The sequence below is a fragment of the Panulirus ornatus genome, chromosome 19, assembly GCF_036320965.1.
Source record: "Panulirus ornatus isolate Po-2019 chromosome 19, ASM3632096v1, whole genome shotgun sequence".
Taxonomy (NCBI): Eukaryota; Metazoa; Arthropoda; class Malacostraca; order Decapoda; family Palinuridae; genus Panulirus; species Panulirus ornatus.
This window is the reverse complement of record NC_092242.1, coordinates 62,891,020-62,913,519: the sequence shown is the minus strand read 5'-3', so window position 1 is coordinate 62,913,519 and position 22,500 is coordinate 62,891,020. Positions and strand designations below refer to the sequence as shown.

Sequence of the window (22,500 nt, the reverse complement as noted above, 5' to 3'; positions counted from 1 at the left end):
CAATCAAGTGGAAGACCAGATAATGGTTAGGCTCATCTTAAGAGCCACTTAAGGCAGGCAGGCAGGCAGGCAGGAGGTAGAAGGTAGTTAGTTAAGCAAGGTATAGAAGCAATAGAGACGTGGCAACAATGTGTCGTGCCTACGGCGAGAGAGAGAGAGAGAGAGAGAGAGAGAGAGAGAGAGAGAGAGAGAGAGAGAGAGAGAGAGAGATCACGTAACTCTACTCTGATCGCCGCATCAAATGAGAACGTAAAACAAAAAAAAAAGGAAAAAGAAAACAAAGCACAGATGAGGGGCGACTCACACACACACACACACACACACACACACAGATGAGGCAGGATCATGGACACCACACCCAGAGAACTGGACAGCTTCTATGGCAACATTACGGACGACGAGTGTGCCACGGCTAGGGACCCACCTGCTGGGCACTGCGGGGGAAGACTCCGCGAAATTTTACACCGAAGGAGAGGGAACAGCGCAGCGAGTACCACGAATTCCAAATATATATATAAAGGGAAGGCTGAGGAGGTGGGAGGGAGGGGTGGTTCAACACCAGATGCCCGACAGCGGAGGAGGAGGAAGAGGAAGAGCTTCGTGATTTGGTGTGACGAAGATAAAGACGAGACACACGCCAGTCTCAGCCAGCCAGCGATGATAAGGAATAAGATAGCAAGATACGAGTACACACGATAAGAAAGCAAAGAGACAGAGAAACGTCGAACAAGAACATTATTATTACTATGGACGTGAAATATAATCCACTTCCATAGGTTTCAGCATAAGTAAATTGTCAATTAGTCAGCAACAAATTACATTAAGGGATTCTGCGCAGATAGTCAAGAGAGGATGAGAGATGCATACGTAAGGAGCTGAATGTCAAGTTCAGAAGTGTTTTCGCAGTGGAAGAAGAAGAGAGGGAGGAGGATGATGAGGATGATGATGATGATGAGGAGGAGGAGGAGGAGGAGGAGGAGGAGGAGGAGGAGGAGAAGGAGGAGGAGAAGGAGAGGGAGGAGGAGGTGGTGATGATGGAGGAGGCATCGAGAGGCACTGAAATAACTGAAGACATGAGAAAATTTGAGCCGTGACCCCCTCATCAGGCTCATGGTCCTCATGAAAGTTTCTCCACGTGTAATGAAGATGTGTGTGTGGAGATGTACTTGCTAAACCACCTGAAATGTTACTCATCAGATCGCTGAAGAAAGAAAAGAAAAAGAAGAAAGCGCTAAGGTGGTTGGCGGAAGATGGCAAACGTCATGCCTATCTTTGAGAAAGGAGACAGGGAAAAGCTGCTGAACTACACACACACACACACACACACACACACACACACACACACACACACACACACACACACGGGCCACCCTGGCGAGCGTGGTCTGTTGCGGACGTCAGCGGAAAAGTGTTCTTCGAAAGCTGCTAGGGTAGAACGACCAGAGGCCATAACATGATAGTAAGGAAGGAAGGAAGGAAGGAAGGAAGGAACACTTGCTACACAAGACGTAAAGAACTACTTTTAGAACACGAGAGAAATGGATGACTGTAATAAAACCGGATGATGACACTGTGACTGTCGACAGTATACATAATTAAGAAACTGTGTGATACAAGAGAATGTTCCAGCGATGGGGGCGCGCGGAGGGGCGGCGCCCCTGGAGTGCAAATTTCCCCTCCCCGTACAGGACAAATAGGCGACGATACATAAGACACAGAACCCACACACATTCCCTCTGTCCACAGCACACAAGCCACACAGGATACTACTACACCTCCTGCAGTACATATACCACCCGAGGAAATAGATTACCTGACAAACTGGTAAGTATTATTAAGTGGGAATACGTCCCCTACGGCCATCTGGGCGTAATAGGTAGAATAGCCTCCTGCCAATTAAAGGCAATCAGGGGGACATCATCAAGGCGACGCCATTGATCGTCCTGGGGAAAGATAAGGCTGACGAGGAGGACGGGTTAAGGGCTTTTGTGGCCCTGCACACCGCTTGACCGCTGGCTTTGACAGAGGCTGCTGGTGATGGCTTGACCACTGGCTGAAAGAGCCGGCTGGTAATGGCTTTGAGGCCCCTCTGTATGTCAAACACAACCACACCACCACAACTAGCCACAGCAGAGGATGATGAAAATCAACACACCTAAGTCAAGTGCTCCCAGACCCCATTATCAACGTCGTGTGTTTACAAACATCTACATCACAGAGCGAGACCAGACACGGTCATATATAATACTTATATATGTATATGCAGTGGCTATAATGGTGATATATGATGGAATAATGTCAGCTAACACTGGGAGGGTGTTGGCTGCCTTCAAATATCGACGTGAGGACGACAAACCCTCTGAAGTGTAAACTGTCACCCTTGAGTATTACATGTCATCCTTAAGTATCACATGTCACCCTCAAGTGTTGCATATCGCCCTGAAGTTTTACATGTCGCCCTTACGTCTTACCTTTTAACCTCAAGTATTACCTGTCACCCTTAAGTATCATCTGTCACCCTCAAATGTTACATATCGCCCTCAAGAGTTACGTATCGCCCTTACGTCTTACCTGTCACCCTCCCGGGTGGAGGTGTAACTCACTGTAACAATCACACCCTTACCAAAGGCCTCGCGTAATTACAGTAATCATTTCTCGTGGATTAATTCGTTTCGAACCTACAGACCGACAGGGAGGTCCTCCAATGGGACGTGGACGAGTGAATGAGTTACATGGTCGACTACAATTACAAGGACGACTACAGTTACGAGGTCGACTACAGTTACGAAGGTGACTGGAGTTACGACGCTGCAACGCTAACGACCTCTGAGCTAGACAGGTACGACTCCGTGGGTGGTATAGTGGCCATCACACCAAGTGCCGTGCAGTCGTGCTCAAGTGTCGTGCAGTCGTGCTCAAGGTTCGTATCATCGTGCTTAAGGGTCGTACCGTCGTGCTCAAGGATCCTATCATCGTGTTCAAGGGTCGTAAGGTCGTGCTCAAGGGTCGTACCGTCGTGCTCAAGGGTCGTACCGTCGTGCTCAAGGGTCGTATCGTCGTGCTCAAGGGTCGTACCGTCGTGCTCAAGGGTCGTACCGTCGTGCTCAAGGGTCGTACCGTCGTGCTCAAGGGTCGTATCGTCGTGCTCAAGGGTCGTACCGTCGTGCTCAAGGGTCGTACCGTCGTGCTCAAGGGTCGTATCGTCGTGCTCAAGGGTCGTACCGTCGTGCTCAAGGGTCGTACCGTCGTGCTCAAGGGTCGTACCGTCGTGCTCAAGGGTCGTATCGTCGTGCTCAAGGGTCGTACCGTCGTGCTCAAGGGTCGTACCGTCGTGCTCAAGGGTCGTATCGTCGTGCTCAAGGGTCGTACCGTCGTGCTCAAGGGTCGTATCGTCGTGCTCAAGGGTCGTACCGTCGTGCTCAAGGGTCGTACCGTCGTGCTCAAGGGTCGTACCGTCGTGCTCAAGGGTCGTACCGTCGTGCTCAAGGGTCGTACCGTCGTGCTCAAGGGTCGTACCGTCGTGCTCAAGGGTCGTATCGTCGTGCTCAAGGGTCGTACCGTCGTGCTCAAGGGTCGTACCGTCGTGCTCAAGGGTCGTACCGTCGTGCTCAAGGGTCGTATCGTCGTGCTCAAGGGTCGTATCGTCGTGCTCAAGGGTCGTACCGTCGTGCTCAAGGGTCGTACCGTCGTGCTCAAGGGTCGTATCGTCGTGCTCAAGGGTCGTACCGTCGTGCTCAAGGGTCGTACCGTCGTGCTCAAGGGTCGTATCGTCGTGCTCAAGGGTCGTATCGTCGTGCTCAAGGGTCGTACCGTCGTGCTCAAGGGTCGTACCGTCGTGCTCAAGGGTCGTATCGTCGTGCTCAAGGGTCGTATCGTCGTGCTCAAGGGTCGTACCGTCGTGCTCAAGGGTCGTATCGTCGTGCTCAAGGGTCGTATCGTCGTGCTCAAGGGTCGTATCGTCGTGCTCAAGGGTCGTACCGTCGTGCTCAAGGGTCGTACCGTCGTGCTCAAGGGTCGTACCGTCGTGCTCAAGGGTCGTATCGTCGTGCTCAAGGGTCGTACCGTCGTGCTCAAGGGTCGTATCGTCGTGCTCAAGGGTCGTACCGTCGTGCTCAAGGGTCGTATCGTCGTGCTCAAGGGTCGTATCGTCGTGCTCAAGGGTCGTACCGTCGTGCTCAAGGGTCGTACCGTCGTGCTCAAGGGTCGTATCGTCGTGCTCAAGGGTCGTATCGTCGTGCTCAAGGGTCGTACCGTCGTGCTCAAGGGTCGTATCGTCGTGCTCAAGGGTCGTATCGTCGTGCTCAAGGGTCGTATCGTCGTGCTCAAGGGTCGTACCGTCGTGCTCAAGGGTCGTATCGTCGTGCTCAAGGGTCGTACCGTCGTGCTCAAGGGTCGTACCGTCGTGCTCAAGGGTCGTATCGTCGTGCTCAAGGGTCGTATCGTCGTGCTCAAGGGTCGTATCGTCGTGCTCAAGGGTCGTACCGTCGTGCTCAAGGGTCGTACCGTCGTGCTCAAGGGTCGTATCGTCGTGCTCAAGGGTCGTATCGTCGTGCTCAAGGGTCGTATCGTCGTGCTCAAGGGTCGTACCGTCGTGCTCAAGGGTCGTACCGTCGTGCTCAAGGGTCGTATCGTCGTGCTCAAGGGTCGTACCGTCGTGCTCAAGGGTCGTATCGTCGTGCTCAAGGGTCGTACCGTCGTGCTCAAGGGTCGTATCGTCGTGCTCAAGGGTCGTATCGTCGTGCTCAAGGGTCGTATCGTCGTGCTCAAGGGTCGTACCGTCGTGCTCAAGGGTCGTATCGTCGTGCTCAAGGGTCGTATCGTCGTGCTCAAGGGTCGTACCGTCGTGCTCAAGGGTCGTACCGTCGTGCTCAAGGGTCGTACCGTCGTGCTCAAGGGTCGTACCGTCGTGCTCAAGGGTCGTACCGTCGTGCTCAAGGGTCGTACCGTCGTGCTCAAGGGTCGTACCGTCGTGCTCAAGGGTCGTACCGTCGTGCTCAAGGGTCGTACCGTCGTGCTCAGGGATTTACGTCACACTGTACAGTCGTCTGTCGTCTTACAGAATACAACGGTTTACCTCAAAAACGAACCACAACGCAGCCTAAAAGAGATGCATCCCTCCCAAACAAGCCAGCGAAACCTAACAAGCCCAACAAGTAGTTCGTTTCAGAGACTGACGGTTCCTCAGCCGACAACATGCACAACTAATCAAACTCGTCCGTTACCGTACATCAAATTGAACAACCACGTTCTAATTCAAAGTTAGCATCAAAACGCTAATTCTAATCATACTTACTCACTCATAGATATTTTCAGTTTCAGTTTACTACAGGAGTCCCTCAATAACGTGGAGGAACAACACGCAACACTACTCTTGTTCGACCCACCTGTAGGAGCTGTCAACCAACTCAAACATGTAGAGGACTCAAGATTCTCCTCACAAGACGACACTCCCCAAACACAACATATTTGAGACCAAGGCAACACACCCGACTCCTAGACAAGAATGTGTGGAAGCATTTCCCACTGTCACTCTTCTAAATCCTGCTGAAGTTGGCTGGCAGCAACTAGATGTTGTGATGAAATCTCTCTCACGGCCAGCAAGCATTTCGACATCTGGTCCACTGTAATTATCTCATGAGCCATTTGGGATTAACCTAGTGTGACCTTGAGTGACCAAGCGCATAAACGGTGATGACATCCACAACGGGTTATCCCTTCGCGTTGTTGACTTCTGCCGTCAACGGCGCTCCTCTAAACCCCATGGGGCCCATCATCATGATTTGGTGGCCACGCCCATACAGTTGACACTATCGGCGTGGCCGACTCATTTTGCCTCAATAATACTTTGGCATCAGTGAAGTCGTTCATATACCGAGGCCCGTCCCAGGACCTCGCCAACGCCTCCTCCCTTCAGAAGGAGTCCCACGATACGCGGCATTCACGTCAACACTCTCACGGATGGCCTGCCACACTACACCTCACGTCTCCATTATCATCGCCACGGGCGCCTACCCAACCTCATCCGGCTTTACCTCAGTCAATCTCACCATCTCACCTAATCCTGAACCCGCAGCTCCCCCCACAGCTCTATCAACACTGTGCCTACCCAGCAGACCACTGTGGCGTTACTCTCTCGCTCCTCACCATCATGTAAGGTGATAGACACCCATCTAAACAAACGAGAAACAGCACACTCCCAGGAAGACGAAACAGGACACCAGAAGCTGGTAACGGCAGCTGAAGCAACTTCATCGCCATCAACCAGCACGTCCGTCCGTCCGTCCGTCTGTCCTACACCATCACCACCCCGTCCGTCCGTCCGTCCGCTTCCACTACCCCACCACCCGACCACCATCACCGTCTGTCTGCCGCCTTGGCGGGGAAATCCTAATTAGCTACTCTTGAAAAAACAGGAGGCAACCCGGGCGGCGATCGACAGCACCAGATGCCGTCTTTTCCGCCGGCTGAAGACCTCAGACGCCCCTCGTTGCACGGCTCCTCTCGTACCGCACACGTCTGCTCCTTCACGTCTCGGAGAAAGGCCCGTTGAAAGTCGTGCAAGGAACGTTCGTGCCTTGAACAAGGCTAGTGTGTCGTCGTCTCGTACAAGGATAGTATATGTCTGGTAAAAGCTTACGTATATCTCGTAAAAGCTTGTTCACGTCTCGATAAACAACATATTATGTACGCTCTTGTACGTCTGGCGTCTCGGTTCCGTACATGTGGCTTGCAAAGGTCTCGTAAAGTCTGGCTCTCGTGTTTGCATCGTGAGTGTCTCCAAACCTTTCACGTCTGGCATAGACATTAGGCAAGACCACAATACCTGCTCAGTTCAACCCCACCACAAGCCCAGGTACCTGCCCAGTTCAACCCCTTCCCAAGCCCCAATACCAGCCCAGTTTAAACCCTCAAGCCACCAGTACCACACCTGTTCAACCCCTCTACAAACCACCAAAACCACACCAGTTCAACCCCCTCTACAAACCACCAAAACCACACCAGTTCAACCCCCTCTACAAACCACCAAAACCACACCAGTTCAACCCCCTCTACAAGCCACCAGTACCACACCAGTTCATCCCACTCTACAAGCCCTCCACACCACCTCAGCTGAAACAAGTCAAAAATCGTGTCAATATTACCTGGGCTGCATCAACATGAGCAACGACAGGTAAAGCCCCGTCCAGACCCCCTGCTCACACCACGGGAGTCTAGCACTTCCCTGCTCCTGCGGGAAGAGCACCTGGAAGTTGCAGGAGCCCCATTCCAAGGGGCCCCTCAGGATATATAGTGATAAAAAAAAAATATATATCTTCATAAATGATTTATATAATGTGGGGGTCCCGCTCACTTTACAGGAAATTAATCTCTCTCACGTCAATACTGTCAATTACCGGTTGGTTTGTCAGATTTTCCCTTTAATCTCCCATCCCACCTCTTCCCTTCCTTGTTTTCCTTGAGAAGGAAGGGTCTACGGGAAGGTTCTGTGGGAAAGTTATCATTTGCTGTCGCTGAATATGTTTAAAGATATGATTTCTAATGAATGGTAATCATTATTTTCGCTGTATAATACATATATACGACACCGTCCTGCCTTAACCTAGCAACGGTATTCGTTCATTCTTTCTTTAGGTTGAAAGATGAATCTATCATATATTTTCTCGTCTTTTTTTTCTTTTTTTCAGACACATTCGCCGTTTCCGCATGAGCGAGGTAGCATTAAGAAGAGAGGACTGAGCCTAAGAGGGATAAATCCTCACTGACCCATTCTCTGCTCCTTCTTTTGGAAAAAGTAAAAACTGCAGGGGAGGATTTTCAGCACCTCCGCTCCCTCCCCTTTTAGACGCCTTTTAGGACACGCAGGGAATACGTGGGAAGTATTCTTTCTCTCCTTATCCCCAGCCCTAGGCCTGTCCGGAATGCCTGAGAGGAATGGGAGACAAGAGCTCTTGGTTTTTCACGGTGAGATAACAAGTTGGGCACGGACTTCATCCGCTTCTTCTTCTTCTCCGCTCTGAAATATGGTAGCTGGCTATTGGCTTCCGCCGTTCCTCATTCGCCAGAAACATTCTACCTATTCCAAAAATTGAGTGAGGTGTGTATATATATAAATATATATATATATAATATATAATATATATATATAAATATATATATATATATATTATATATATATATATATATATAATATATATATATATATATATATATAAGAATCCTTTCGATTCAGCAGCTCAGCAAGTATTCATGCCCTTCGGCAGGATGGTAAAGCCTTGGGAATCAATGCCTGGCCTTTGACCGGCCTTTGGGAGTTCCAACCAGCCAGCGGCCGCACCATCAACACACAGCAGCCCCCTCAGACCGGTCCACTGATCAGTCTTCCTCGAAAGTGAAGTTAAGCTCAGATTGGACGCCAGCCGACGCTAATAGGCCGTAGTCGCTGGTAATGTGGGCCAGGATGAAACAGCCAGGGAGAGAGAGAGAGAGAGAGAGGAGAGAGAGAGAGAGAGAGAGAGAGAGAAGAGAGAGAGAGAGAGAGAGAGAGAGAGAGAGATGCGCTGTTGCCCATCATCTGTGGTGTGGCCCCCCAAACTGCCCTCATTCAAGTAGTGGTCCCCAAATGCTATACAAACAACTGCGTTGGCTCCCTTCAACTCCACGCACACACACACCTGTATGATCTCTACAAGTTGGCGGTGCTCCCGACGCATCATTCTACACCTGAGCACTTGACCATAACCCTGGTCTTTAGCCCCCGTGGTGGGAAGGTGGTTGTGGTTGTGGTAGGGGTGAGGAGGTCGGGGAAGAAAGAGATAGGCAGTGTCCCCTTGCTCCCACCCCTCGACCGACTCACTCCTCACCCAGCACACCTCCTCGTTCCCTCCCCCAAGATCATCGAGAGGAATCAAACACATCTCCGGGGGGAGGAGGTAAGGGCGAGAGGACCTCATTATGGCAAAGACACGAGCGACAGAGACAGACAGACAGACAGAGAGACAGACAGACAGAGAGACTGATAATGATAATGGGGAGGTAGGAAATGCTGCCACACACACACACACACACACGGGAAGTGAAACACTAGAGTCGATGTTTGAGGGAGGAAATGGGTTGAACTGCTGCCATGAACACACGTCCGACATGACAGGTCCTCCCTCAGGTCCAACATGACAGGGCCTCCCTCAGGTCCGACATGACAGGTCCTCCCTCAGGTCCGACATGACAGGTCCTCCCTCAGGTCCTCCCTAAGGTTCGACATGACAGGTCCTCCCTCAGGTCCTACATGACAAGTCCTTCCCTCAGGTCCGACATGACAGGTCCTCCCTCAGGTCATACATGACAGGTCCTCCCTCAGGTCCTCCCTAAGGTTCGACATGACAGGTCTCCCTCTCTCTCTCTCTCTCTCTCTCTCTCTCTCTCTCTCTCTCTCTCTCTCTCTCTCTGCTGCCAAGGGCGCTCAACACGCCGGGAATGCTCAACGCCAGACTTTTTAAACCTCTTGGCACGACAGTCATATCCTTTGAGCACGACGGTACGGCCCTTGAGCACGACGGTACGACCCTTAAACACGACTGTAAGGCCCTTGAGCGCGACGGTACGGCCCTTAAACACGATGGTACAGCCCCTGAGCACGACAGTACAGCCCTTGAGCACGACGGTACGGCCCTTGAGCACGACGGTAAATCCCTTAAGCACGACGGTAAGGCCCTTGGGTACCGTCGTGCTCAGGGATTTACGTCACACTGTACAGTCGTCTGTCGTCTTACAGAATACAACGGTTTACTTCAATACGAACCACAAGCGCCTAAAAGAGATGCATCCCTCCCAAACAAGCCAGCGAAACCTAACAAGCCCAACAAGTAGTTCGTTTCAGAGACTGACGGTTCCTCAGCCGACAACATGCACAACTAATCAAACTCGTCCGTTACCGTACATCAAATTGAACAACCACGTTCTAATTCAAAGTTAGCATCAAAACGCTAATTCTAATCATCCTCTCTCACTCATAGATATTTTCAGTTTACTACAGGACTCCCTCAATACCGAGGAGGGACAACACGCAACACTACTCTTGTTCGACCCACCTGTAGGAGCTGTCAACCAACACAAACATGTAGAGGACTCAAGATCATCCTCACAAGACGACACTCCCCAAACACAACATATTTGAGACCAAGGCAACACACCCGACTCCACGCAAGAACGTGTGGAAGCATTCCCCACTGTCACTCTTCTAAATCCTGCTGAAGTTGGCTGGCAGCAACTAGATGTTGTGATGAAATCTCTCTCACGGCCAGCCAGCATTTCGACATCTGGTCCACTGTAATTATCTCATGAGCCATTTGGGATTAACCTAGTGTGACCTTGAGTGACCAAGCGCATAAACGGTGATGACATCCACAACGGGTTATCCCTTCGCGTTGTTGACTTCTGCCGTCACGGCGCTCCTCTAAACCCCATGGGGCCCATCATCATGATTTGGTGGCCACGCCCATACAATTGACACTATCGGCGTGGCCGACTCATTTTGCCTCAATAATACTTTGGCATCAGTGAAGTCGTTCATATACCGAGGCCCGTCCCAGGACCTCGCCAACGCCTCCTCCCTTCAGAAGGAGTCCCACGATACGCGGCATTCACGTCAACACTCTCACGGATGGCCTGCCACACTACACCTCACGTCTCCATTATCATCGCCACGGGCGCCTACCCAACCTCATCCGGCTTTACCTCAGTCAATCTCACCATCTCACCTAATCCTGAACCCGCAGCTCCCCCACAGCTCTATCAACACTGTGCCTACCCAGCAGACCACTGTGGCGTTACTCTCTCGCTCCTCACCATCATGTAAGGTGATAGACACCCATCTAAACAAACGAGAAACAGCACACTCCCAGGAAGACGAAACAGGACACCAGAAGCTGGTAACGGCAGCTGAAGCAACTTCATCGCCATCAACCAGCACGTCCGTCCGTCCGTCCGTCTGTCCTACACCATCACCACCCCGTCCGTCCGTCCGTCTTCCACTACCCCACCACCCGACCACCATCACCGTCTGTCTGCCGCCGTGGCGGGGAAATCCTAATTAGCTACTCTTGAAAAAACAGGAGGCAACCCGGGCGGCGATCGACAGCACCAGATGCCGTCTTTTCCCGCCGGCTGAAGACCTCAGACGCCCCTCGTTGCACGGCTCGCTCTCGTACCGCACACGTCTCGCTCCTTCACGTCTCGGAGAAAGGCCCGTTGAAAGTCGTGCAAGGAACGTTCGTGCCTTGAACAAGGCTAGTGTGTCGTCGTCTCGTACAAGGATAGTATATGTCTGGTAAAAGCTTACGTATATCTCGTAAAAAGCTTGTTCACGTCTCGATAAACAACCATATTATGTACCGCTCTTGTACGTCTGGCGTCTCGGTTCCGTACATGTGGCTTGCAAAGGTCTCGTAAAGTCTGGCTCTCGTGTTTGCATCGTGAGTGTCTCCAAACCTTTCACGTCTGGCATAGACATTAGGCAAGACCACAATACCTGCTCAGTTCAACCCCACCACAAGCCCAGGTACCTGCCCAGTTCAACCCCTTCCCAAGCCCCAATACCAGCCCAGTTTAAACCCTCACAAGTACCACCCGTTAACCCTACAAACCACCATACCACACCGTTCAACCCCTCTACAAACCACCAAAACCACACCAGTTCAACCCCTCTACAAACCACCAAAACCACACCAGTTCAACCCCCTCTACAAACCACCAAAACCACACCAGTTCAACCCCCTCTACAAGCCACCAGTACCACACCAGTTCATCCCACTCTACAAGCCCTCCACACCACCTCAGCTGAAACAAGTCAAAAATCGTGTCAATATTACCTGGGCTGCATCAACATGAGCAACGACAGGTAAAGCCCCGTCCAGACCCCCTGCTCACACCACGGGAGTCTAGCACTTCCCTGCTCCTGCGGGAAGAGCACCTGGAAGTTGCAGGAGCCCCATTCCAAGGGGCCCCTCAGGATATATAGTGATAAAAAAAAAATATATATCTTCATAAATGATTTATATAATGTGGGGGTCCCGCTCACTTTACAGGAAATTAATCTCTCTCACGTCAATACTGTCAATTACCGGTTGGTTTGTCAGATTTTCCCTTTAATCTCCCATCCCACCTCTTCCCTTCCTTGTTTTCCTTGAGAAGGAAGGGTCTACGGGAAGGTTCTGTGGGAAAGTTATCATTTGCTGTCGCTGAATATGTTTAAAGATATGATTTCTAATGAATGGTAATCATTATTTTCGCTGTATAATACATATATACGACACCGTCCTGCCTTAACCTAGCAACGGTATTCGTTCATTCTTTCTTTAGGTTGAAAGATGAATCTATCATATATTTTCTCGTCTTTTTTTTCTTTTTTTCAGACACATTCGCCGTTTCCCGCATGAGCGAGGTAGCATTAAGAAGAGAGGACTGAGCCTAAGAGGGATAAATCCTCACTTGACCCCCTTCTCTGCTCCTTCTTTTGGAAAAGTAAAAACTGCAGGGGAGGATTTTCAGCACCTCCGCTCCCTCCCCTTTTTAGACGCCTTTTAGGACACGCAGGGAATACGTGGGAAGTATTCTTTCTCTCCTTATCCCCAGCCCTAGGCCTGTCCGGAATGCCTGAGAGAATGGGAGACAAGAGCTCTGGTTTTCACGGGTGACGTAACAAGGTGGGCACGACTCTCATCCGCTTCTTCTTCTTCTCCGCTCTGAAATATGGTAGCTGGCTATTGGCTTCCGCCGTTCCTCATTCGCCAGAAACATTCTACCTATTCCAAAAATTGAGTGAGGTGTGTATATATATATATATATATATATATATATATATATATATATATATATATATATATATATATATATATATACATATATATATATATATATATATATATATATATATATATATATATATATATATATATAAGAATCCTTTCGATTTGAGCAGCTCAGCAAGTATTCATGCCCTTCGGCAGGAGGGTAAAGCCCTTGGGAATCAATGCCTGGCCTTTGACCCGGCCTTTGGGAGTTCCAACCAGCCAGCGGCCGCACCATCAACACACAGCAGCCCCCTCAGACCGGTCCACTGATCAGTCTTCCTCGAAAGTGAAGTTAAGCTCAGATTGGACGCCAGCCGACGCTAATAGGCCGTAGTCGCTGGTAATGTGGGCCAGGATGAAACAGCCAGGGAGAGAGAGAGAGAGAGAGAGAGAGAGAGAGAGAGAGAGAGAGAGAGAGAGAGAGAGAGAGAGAGAGAGATGCGCTGCTGCCCATCATCTGTGGTGTGGCCCCCAAACTGCCCTCATTCAAGTGGTCCCCAAATGCTATACAAACAACTGCGTTTGGCTCCTTCAACTCCACGCACACACACACCTGTATGATCTCTACACGTCTGGCGGTGCTCCCGACGCATCATTCTACACCTGAGCACTTGACCATAACCCTTGGTCTTTAGCCCCCGTGGTGGGAAGGTGGTTGTGGTTGTGGTAGGGGTGAGGAGGAGGGGAAGAAAGAGAGGAGGGAAGTGTCTTGCTCCTCACCCCACGACCGACTCCTCACCCAGCACACCTCCTCGTTCCCTCCCCCAAGATCATCGAGAGGAATCAACACATCCCCGGGGGAGGTTAGGGGCGAGAGGACCTCATTATGGCAAAGACACAGAGAGACAGAGACAGACAGACAGACAGAGAGACAGACAGACAGAGAGACTGATAATGATAATGGGGAGGTAGGAAATGCTGCCACACACACACACACACGGGAAGTGAAACACTAGAGTCGATGTTTGAGGGAGGAAATGGGTTGAACTGCTGCCATGAACACACGTCCGACATGACAGGTCCTCCCTCAGGTCCAACATGACAGGGCCTCCCTCAGGTCCGACATGACAGGTCCTCCCTCAGGTCCGACATGACAGGTCCTCCCTCAGGTCCTCCCTAAGGTTCGACATGACAGGTCCTCCCTCAGGTCCTACATGACAAGTCCTTCCCTCAGGTCCGACATGACAGGTCCTCCCTCAGGTCATACATGACAGGTCCTCCCTCAGGTCCTACATGACAGGTCCTCCCTCAGGAGACGAGAGCAAGAGCAACACTCACCATCTTCATGACGCCCGTGCTCCGGGGTATGGGTAACCTCCGCCGCCGCCGCCGCCGCCGCCGCCGCCGCCTCCAACTGCTGCTGGTGCTGCTGCGGCGACTGCTGCTGGGACTCCTGCCCGCTGCCGGGCTGCTGCGGCTGCGGCTGCGGCTGCTGCTGCTGCAGCTGCAACTGCTGAGGCTCTCGCCTACTACTGCTATTCCTGAAATGGAGGAGAGGAAGACGTCCAGTGTGAGTATAAGTGACCCTACCACCCATCCCCTACCACACCACACAGCTGGAGGATCACTCCACAGCTGCTGCCACCACCACCGCCACCACCACCACCACCACAGCAGCAGCAGCAGCTGCTGTAGCTAGCAAGCTGTGTGCAGCTCACCCCTCCGAAAATGGCGGAGGGGCAAAACTCACCCCATCTGTCTTTCTTTTCTTTTTCTTTTTTTTTTCCTCACGGATTGGTAAATCCGTGAACTTATGACACATCACCGTCAAGGTTAGACTGTCTCTCTCTCTCTCTCTCTCTCTCTCTCTCTCTCCTCTCTCTCTCTCTCTCTCTCTCTCTCTCTCTCTCTCTCTCTCTCACACACACACACACACACACACACACACACTAACTCACACATACACACACACGAAAAGGAAAATAAAATTTACCACGAACGTTTACATGAGTTTACAATGTTTACATAAGTCTCTCCTAACTTGGCAACAATCTATTGTACACACATACACACACACATACACACACACACACACACACACACACACACACACACACACACACACTGGTTCAGATGATATCGATGTTTACCTTGTAATGATCAAAATGGTAATGGTAAATGATAAGAATTCCGTGACTGTGTTACTGTGTATTGTGAGGGGGGACCCGTCTGTGTATAGACGTAGGCGACGCCACCTGGGGGGAAGACATGTGGGTAAGATGAATATTCATTGATGAGTCTAAGAGTCTTATCTGTTCTTGTGATTCATGCGTGTGTCGATGACGGGTCTCTTTTACTCATGGGTAGACTACGATGGTCATGGGTGAGGAGTGCGTTGAGGTGTTGTCATCAGAGGGAGAGAGGCCTTGCCTATCAGCCTTTCTGAACTTGGGGACGCCACAGGGGCAAGACAGTGTCTTCCCAAACAGTCTTGGAATCCATTTAGTATCAGAGGCCTTGGCGCGCGCGAGCGCGCTTGTGTATGTGTGTGTGTGTGTGTGTCTCTGGAGGAAGCACACCCACCTCACCACCCTCCCACCCCAAGAGACCTCCGCAGTTCCGGGAGGCGGTGTTCCGACTTCCCCCCCCCCTCTCCCTGATACCACCACCACCCCACACCAACTCTCTCGGAAGCCTCCCCTCCCCCTCCCTCCTCTCCCACCCCACCTCCCGCCGGTAGCGCCGCTACGTGATTCGGGAATATTTCCCCGGCTTCAGATACCTGCGTGGCACAAAGGCCTCAGCCACGCCAGCTGGTGTGTGTGTGTGTGTGTGTGTGTACAAGCAATCCTGACCCCCTCATTCCTGAGTGCCTCAACAGAGGTGTACAATACACTTGCCGGCTATCACAGTGCAAGCCTACATCACCCACCCTCTCTGCTCCTTCCTCCTGCTGCCTCCCTCCCTCTCATTACATCATTAACGAGTAATTCAATTATTCACCAGCCAATCAGCAATGTCAGAGGTGGAGAGAGGGACTTACTAACCCGGTGAGCCATGCACTACCTCCCTCGCAGGATAAAAAAATGCCGATATATGAATTACGCCTGTGTGAGAAGACGTTGCAGCGGGCAATATCGTACTCGAAGGGTCGTCATCGTACTCAGGGCGCTGAGTCGTCGTACCCGCGGGGCTTAAGCCGTCGTACTCCAAGGGTCTGAGTCGTTGTACACAAGGTAGCACGAGTGACCTTAAGGTCCTGTCCTATACCCCCCCCCCCCCACATTACCACAATCTGCTTAAAGCCACCCCAGTTTTGCCCCCCCCCCACTCCCCCCCTCATACCTCACCATCCCAGTCGGCTCCGCCACCGCCGCCGGCCGCCCCCCCACACACCACTACCCACCCTGATTACCAGAGTTCCGGCCGCCGTCATCAGCCAACAGAGGTAATGTTGGTAATTTCCGCCTCAACCTTACTACCAGCTGGCCTGGAGGTGGACAGCCCTCTCCCCCAACACAACACCAGCTCGCTACCCCACCTAGCCTCTCCCTTAACTTGGGGCACACACACACACACACACACACACACACACAACCTCAACCCTACCACACAACCTCAACCTCACACCCCACTACACAACCTTAACCTCACACCCCATTGTACTAACACCCCTTACCCTCACCCCATCACATTAACACCCTTTAACCTCACCCCATCACAATGACAAGTTCAACTTCACCCCAGCATACATCTTTAATCTGAACCCCACGAGATCACCACACTAAGCCCAACCTTCCCTAACCACACACACACACACACACACACACACACACACACACACACACGCCAGACCGAGCCTCACCCGGACCACAAACACATCCCAGTACCGGAGGATAACGCACCGACTCCAAAACTTACAGCGCATCTTTTGCATGATCGACTAACGTCATCATCGGACGCTTTGACGGGGTAATTATGGTTCCATCAGGTTCCCGGAACCTCCGGAGGTCATTAACGAAAATGAAATTCCTATTGGCTGCCCGTGACAGACTCAGACTACCGGGGATGTGCGAGGATACTCCAACCCACACCTGCCTACGACAAGCTTGGCTCTCCATCCAACTGAAATTACCCACGAGTGATGCCACTCTCTCCTCCTCCTCCTCCTCCTCCTTCCCCTTCCCTCCGTGTCTCCCTCTAGCTCTCAGTGTGATCGGGATCTTCTCTCGGCAGTGCGAAGGGCTTTGTTTTTCACCCCGTTCTCCGCTCGCGCACGCACACACACACACACACACACACACACACACACACACACAACAGGATGGTCAGTAATTAATAATGATGGCAAGTTGGGGGAATGTATGTACGCTGGTTGGTTATCTTTAGTCGCGGTGGTGGTGGTGGGTTTGGACCCGATCAACAGCCGGGGATATCAAGGCGGTCAACGTTCAACTGATAAAACCAAGAGGCGAGGAAGTAAAAAGTCTTGCCCACCTTACTCTGTGTGTGCGAGATTATCCTACGGTGCGTCCGTGTGACGCAGGCGACACACAACTTGCACGGGTAATGTCGCGTTCTGATGCACACTGGGGCTACGAGCAGAGATGACTGCTATCAAACACTTCAAGCACGACAGTACGACCCTCGACCTCGATGGAACGACCCTCGACCTCGATGGAACGATGCTTCGACCTCGATGGAACGACCCTCGACCTCGATGGAACGATCCTTGACCACGACGGTACGATCCTTGACTACGACGGAACGACCCTACAGACCACGACGGAACGACCCTAATAGGCCACGAGGGAACGACCCTTGACCACGACGATACGACCCTTGAACTACGACTGTACGACCCTTAACCACGACGGTACGACCTTTAAGCAAGACGGCACGACCCGTAATTAGGTCGGCCTTACCTTTAACCTGGCCACACGGCAGGCCTTCGTACCCAAACACTGTACCGTCGAGCTCAAAGGTCGTAACGACCTGTTTGAGGTGTTAGCAAAGTACTGGGTTACGTCAGGAACACAGGATACGCCACACACACACACACAAACACACACACACACACACACACACACACACACACACACGTACCGACGACTTACGAGCCTCGCGTCTATCGCCCCAAGAGTCCACTGGTACAAATCACCTTCTCATTCAGCAACTAAAATATCAACACCGTAATTACTTTGTATACAGCACAGGTGCTTTATGACCGCCCCCCCCCCCTTCTTAATTTCCCCGAGTCATGCCACCATTTTGACAGCAATTAGAGTACAATCTGGCTGTCATTCATCCCTTGTGATACACAAGACAGAATAATTACGTGCCATCACGGTACAGAGCCGTCACCACCCACCCCCATCCCACCCCTCACTGGTCCAGCGCCCCCCCAGTGGAGACCTCAAAATCACCCCCACCCCACCCCTCACTGGTCCAGTGGAGACCTCAAAATACACAATGACCCCCGAGCTCTGGCTGATGTCAGTGGGGAGGAAGAGCGGGACTTCAGTAATGTCTGGATGGATGGGGCACCCCTGCCTAAAGAGAGACGCACCTGGTAAGACTTCTTCAGGATATATGATCGCCAGGTCGACCAGAGCGAGCTGGTGTGTGTGTGTGTGTGTGTGTGTGTGTGTGTGTGTGTGTGTGTGTGTGTGAGCGTAACACAGGCTGAGCCACGTACTATCTGCAATGAAATGATGTGAGGACAGGATGCCCCTCCCGGCCTGGCTCGGGATATTGGACATTTTCGCCCTCTATCCCTTGGTAATTTCCTCTATCATGATCCCGCCCCCGTTCTTTTTTTTTCTTTTCTTTTTTGTAAGTGGAAAGGGGATGGGAAGGGGATGAAATGAGGTTATTATACGAGGCAGAGATGGCTGTTTAGGAGGTGTGGGGTTTGTGGGGGAGGAGGAGGAGGAGGAAGGGTTGGTTGAGAGGAGAGGTGAGGTTTTGGCCTGAGGTTTGATGAAGGATGGTGGCGGGAGGGTGGAGGTTGGTTGGTGAGGTGGGGATGTAGCTTGAAGTAGGGGGTTACGAGGGGAGGGAGTGATGTGATCAGGGATAGGGGGGTTGCTGAGCAAAAGCTTGGATTCTCTCGTGTACTTCAGCGTTCAGTCTACCCTTCTTCCATCCAAGGTCTATTGGAAACACACACACACACACACACACACACACACACACACACACACACACACACACATATTCTGCATTCGTCACAATCACAACATCACATTACGATCTGTCTCATCCCCGTCTCTATAAACACACATGATGGCACGAATCCACAATTCACAGACCTTCGAGTGTACGTCACAGGCAGTCAGGACCAAGGTCATAACAGGATGGCCTCCACGAAGCTCTCAAAGTGCGCAGGTGTTTCATTCTCGCGCATATGCGCAGCGTGCGATGTTGTCTTGACTGAGGTCCACAGATGGTACTATCATCGCTCAAGAATATAACTAGTTTTACGGGAAACACATATGCATATGGGACAAACGGACGAGTTGGTTCGTCTGTGTATGTCTTTGTTAAATACAATTGTTTGCTTCGTCACTTACGAATCTCAAGAGCGTCAAGGGGTCATTGTTTGCTTTTTCTACCCTTACCACAGTACTCACTGTCTGGTCTCTTTCAATGTCGCAAGCATCCTCGTACAGACCCAGTGGTCTGCTGCTGTTTGTATGGCTTTGTATGTCTTTGTAATTTCTGACCAGACCTGTACGCCAGCAGGTAAGTTTGCAGGTCAGGCCAGACCTGTACACCAGCAGGTAAGTGTGCAGGTCAGGCCAGACCTTTACATCAGCAGGTAAGTTTGCAGGTCAGGCCACACCTGTGCGCCAGCAGGTAAGTGTGCAGGTCAGGCCAGACCTGTAAGTTAGAAGGTCAGGACAGGCCTACACATCAGCATGACAGACCAGACCTGTACAGGTCTGGCAAGAAGACCTGTCGATGGGCCACAGCGGGTCCGCCACCTCCATCAGCACCGTATAAGGCCAGCCCCTCGCCTCATCCAGCCGCCGTAACTCGCCTAACTTAGATTGAGCCAAGATTGTCCAGAGTAGCGCGGCCGACAAGCCTCTCTATAGTTCCCTTCGCCCGGGTGAAAGGGCGAGGGCGGAGGTCTCCCCCGCTCTGGCTGAGTTAGGGCAGCGTCGAGCAGACGTCTGGTCTGACGAAATGGCCAAACTTGGTTAGTTCCGGTGCCTTGACGTGGTCCAGGAAGAAGGTCTGATCAAAGGGCGTGAATGGAATGGTCTCAGGTGACTGCCTGAGCCTGGTCCGTGAGATGGTGGTGGTCCGTCTGGTCTCTTCTCTCAACACCCGGTCTTGAGTGGTTCAAAGATGATCTCGATATGGCCTTCGGCCGTAACTTTGATGTGATCCACGGGACAGTCAGGTCCACCTGAGCTTGGGGATCTTGCCAAAGTTGCAGCCAGCCAACGGCCGAGGAGGACCTGTCTCGGGCCTGGTCTAACCAGACAACAACAGGTCAACCAACCTGCCTGCCTACCTGGCTGGCTGGCGCGGACGCTCAAGTTCAACCTCAAGCGTCTATATAAACCACCAAACTCCTCCTCCTCCTACTGGTATGAGTGCTCTTGGGGGACACGCAAAAAAAAAAAAAAGATCTCACAGTCCGGATTATCAGAGACAAATAAAGAACCAATCAAATTCAAGGAGAGGCGAAACTAAAAGACAATCTGTGTGTAAATTGGCAGAAATTACGAGCCGTGGGCTGCGGGCGAGTCTCGCCCCTGGACGCAAGCGGCAGACGGGCGGGCGGAACCTTGCCTGTGCGTTGCTAGCACCGCCCCTGAGTCTGCGCAAGGAGATGTGGAAAGAAGAGGGTCTTCATGCAAGAGTGGACGACCCGGGGGACAGAGGAAGGCGGGTGATAAAATCCCCCTCCCACACTCTTGCTCTGTATTACTAAGACGACAACTGATGAACCACGAGACGGAATATTAAACTACACGCATCAAGGGATCATATAAGATGAACTCGGCGAGCTCACCTGCGCTCGTCCCCTAACGCATTTCCGAGCTGCCTTACGACTGGGTCGTACACTTCTCCGTTACCACGTCGGCCATCACAGAAGGTAAAAGAAAATGAAACACACGAGGGGGGAGAGAAAAAACTTCGTAGAATATTACTTCCAGGTAGAGACCTGCAGAGTCGAGATAAGGGCAATGACCCATGCCTGCTGAAGCGAACACGGGATTGCCATGCGAGGGAAAACACACAGACGGGCAATACAACCTGATGACACAAGAGCCACGACCAACAACTCTACTGTCTTAAAGACGAAGGCTTCAACGAGGAGGACACCCCGAGGAACGAAGACGGTGATCGTGAACACACGAAGTACTTGTCTGATGAGCCCAGTTCTGTACGAGGGGAGCAATCACTGCTGATGACATCATCAACAACAGTAATCAATAAATCTACTATCACTCAAAATAATAAAAGGTCATCAATAAACCCCTTGCCACACTGTCTGGATCTTTTGACATCAATAGCGCCATCAATATCTGCCTCTAACTACCTAGTATGTAAAAAAAGACAAAACAAATGATTAAAACCCCATTAACAACTGTATGTGATAGTTTCGTGATCCTACAGACGGTTCATCATCAACGTCCTCTACACCTGGTAATTCCCACGAGAATCAAGACATCAACAGCCCAAGCATGTATGTGGCACTTCCCCAAGCCATCAATGAAGACATCAACAGCCCTAAAACACCTCGTTTTACTCCCCCCCCAAAAATCATCAATAAAGTCACCATCAATTAAGTCATCAACGCTTTCCCCTGATAGTTCCCTAAACTACCACTAATGCCATTAACACCCTACACTCCTGACACTTCCCTGAACCATCAATTAAGCCATCAACAGCTGTTCCAACCACACAACCCCTACCACCCGTCCAGTCCTCAGTACTACGAGGTATATACACACACCTTACCAAACCATCCAACCCTCACGTCAACAACAGCCTCCAAAACCCTCAACTCTCCTCCCCCTCCTCAACTCTCCTCCCCCTCCTCAACCCTCCTCCCCCTCCTCAACCCTCCTCGCTCCCCATAGCAGTGGTCAGCGGACACAAAACCCCTCCCCCCCTCCCCCTGTATCCCTCACAAGCAGACCAATTCCACACACACAATACACCCTGACACCTAGTGTCTGCTGGCAAGTGAACGGGGAGTAGAGCGGGGGGCGGGGAGGGGGAGAGGAGAGAGAGAGAGAGGTCTGGAAAGGGGTGGGCAACGGGATGAGAAAAGGAGCAGAATCGGGGAATTAGCGGAATGGATGGAGATCAGGAGTTGATTTCCCAGGAAGGAACAAATTATGGGGAGAGAGAGAGAGAGAGAGAGAGAGAGAGAGAGAGAGAGAGAGAGAGAGAGAGAGAGAGAGAGAGAGAGAGAGAGTTTATGGGAGATGGAACGGACGGAAGGGGGAATCAACAGCACAGTGCGGTGGTTCGGGTGATTTGGTCGGGTTTGGCTGGATGGAATGGAATGGCGCATTGAATATGGGACGGTAGTGGTGGAACAGTGTGTTTCATGGTGAGGGACGGGGGGAAGAAATGGAGGGGGCGTACTGGCCGGAACGCGATGGGACGGGGACACGATGCCCCGCGGGACGGGACGGGGCTGAACGTTCATGGGAAGGGATGGTACTTAGCGACAGGACGT

The 22,500-nt window shown here is 51.6% G+C and overlaps 1 protein-coding gene across 27 annotated transcripts in view; it reads right to left on the bottom strand.

Annotated features, from left to right (window-relative positions):
• The window catches only part of LOC139755581 (uncharacterized), an 887,125-nt gene that overhangs the window by 545,216 nt on the left and 319,409 nt on the right, over positions 1 to 22,500 (bottom strand). For all 27 annotated transcript variants that reach the window (XM_071674063.1, XM_071674071.1, XM_071674089.1 and 24 more), the window contains one exon: positions 14,124 to 14,326. In XM_071674063.1, the coding sequence (XP_071530164.1) occupies positions 14,124 to 14,326 (203 nt within the window). The remainder of the gene's footprint in view (positions 1 to 14,123; positions 14,327 to 22,500) is intronic.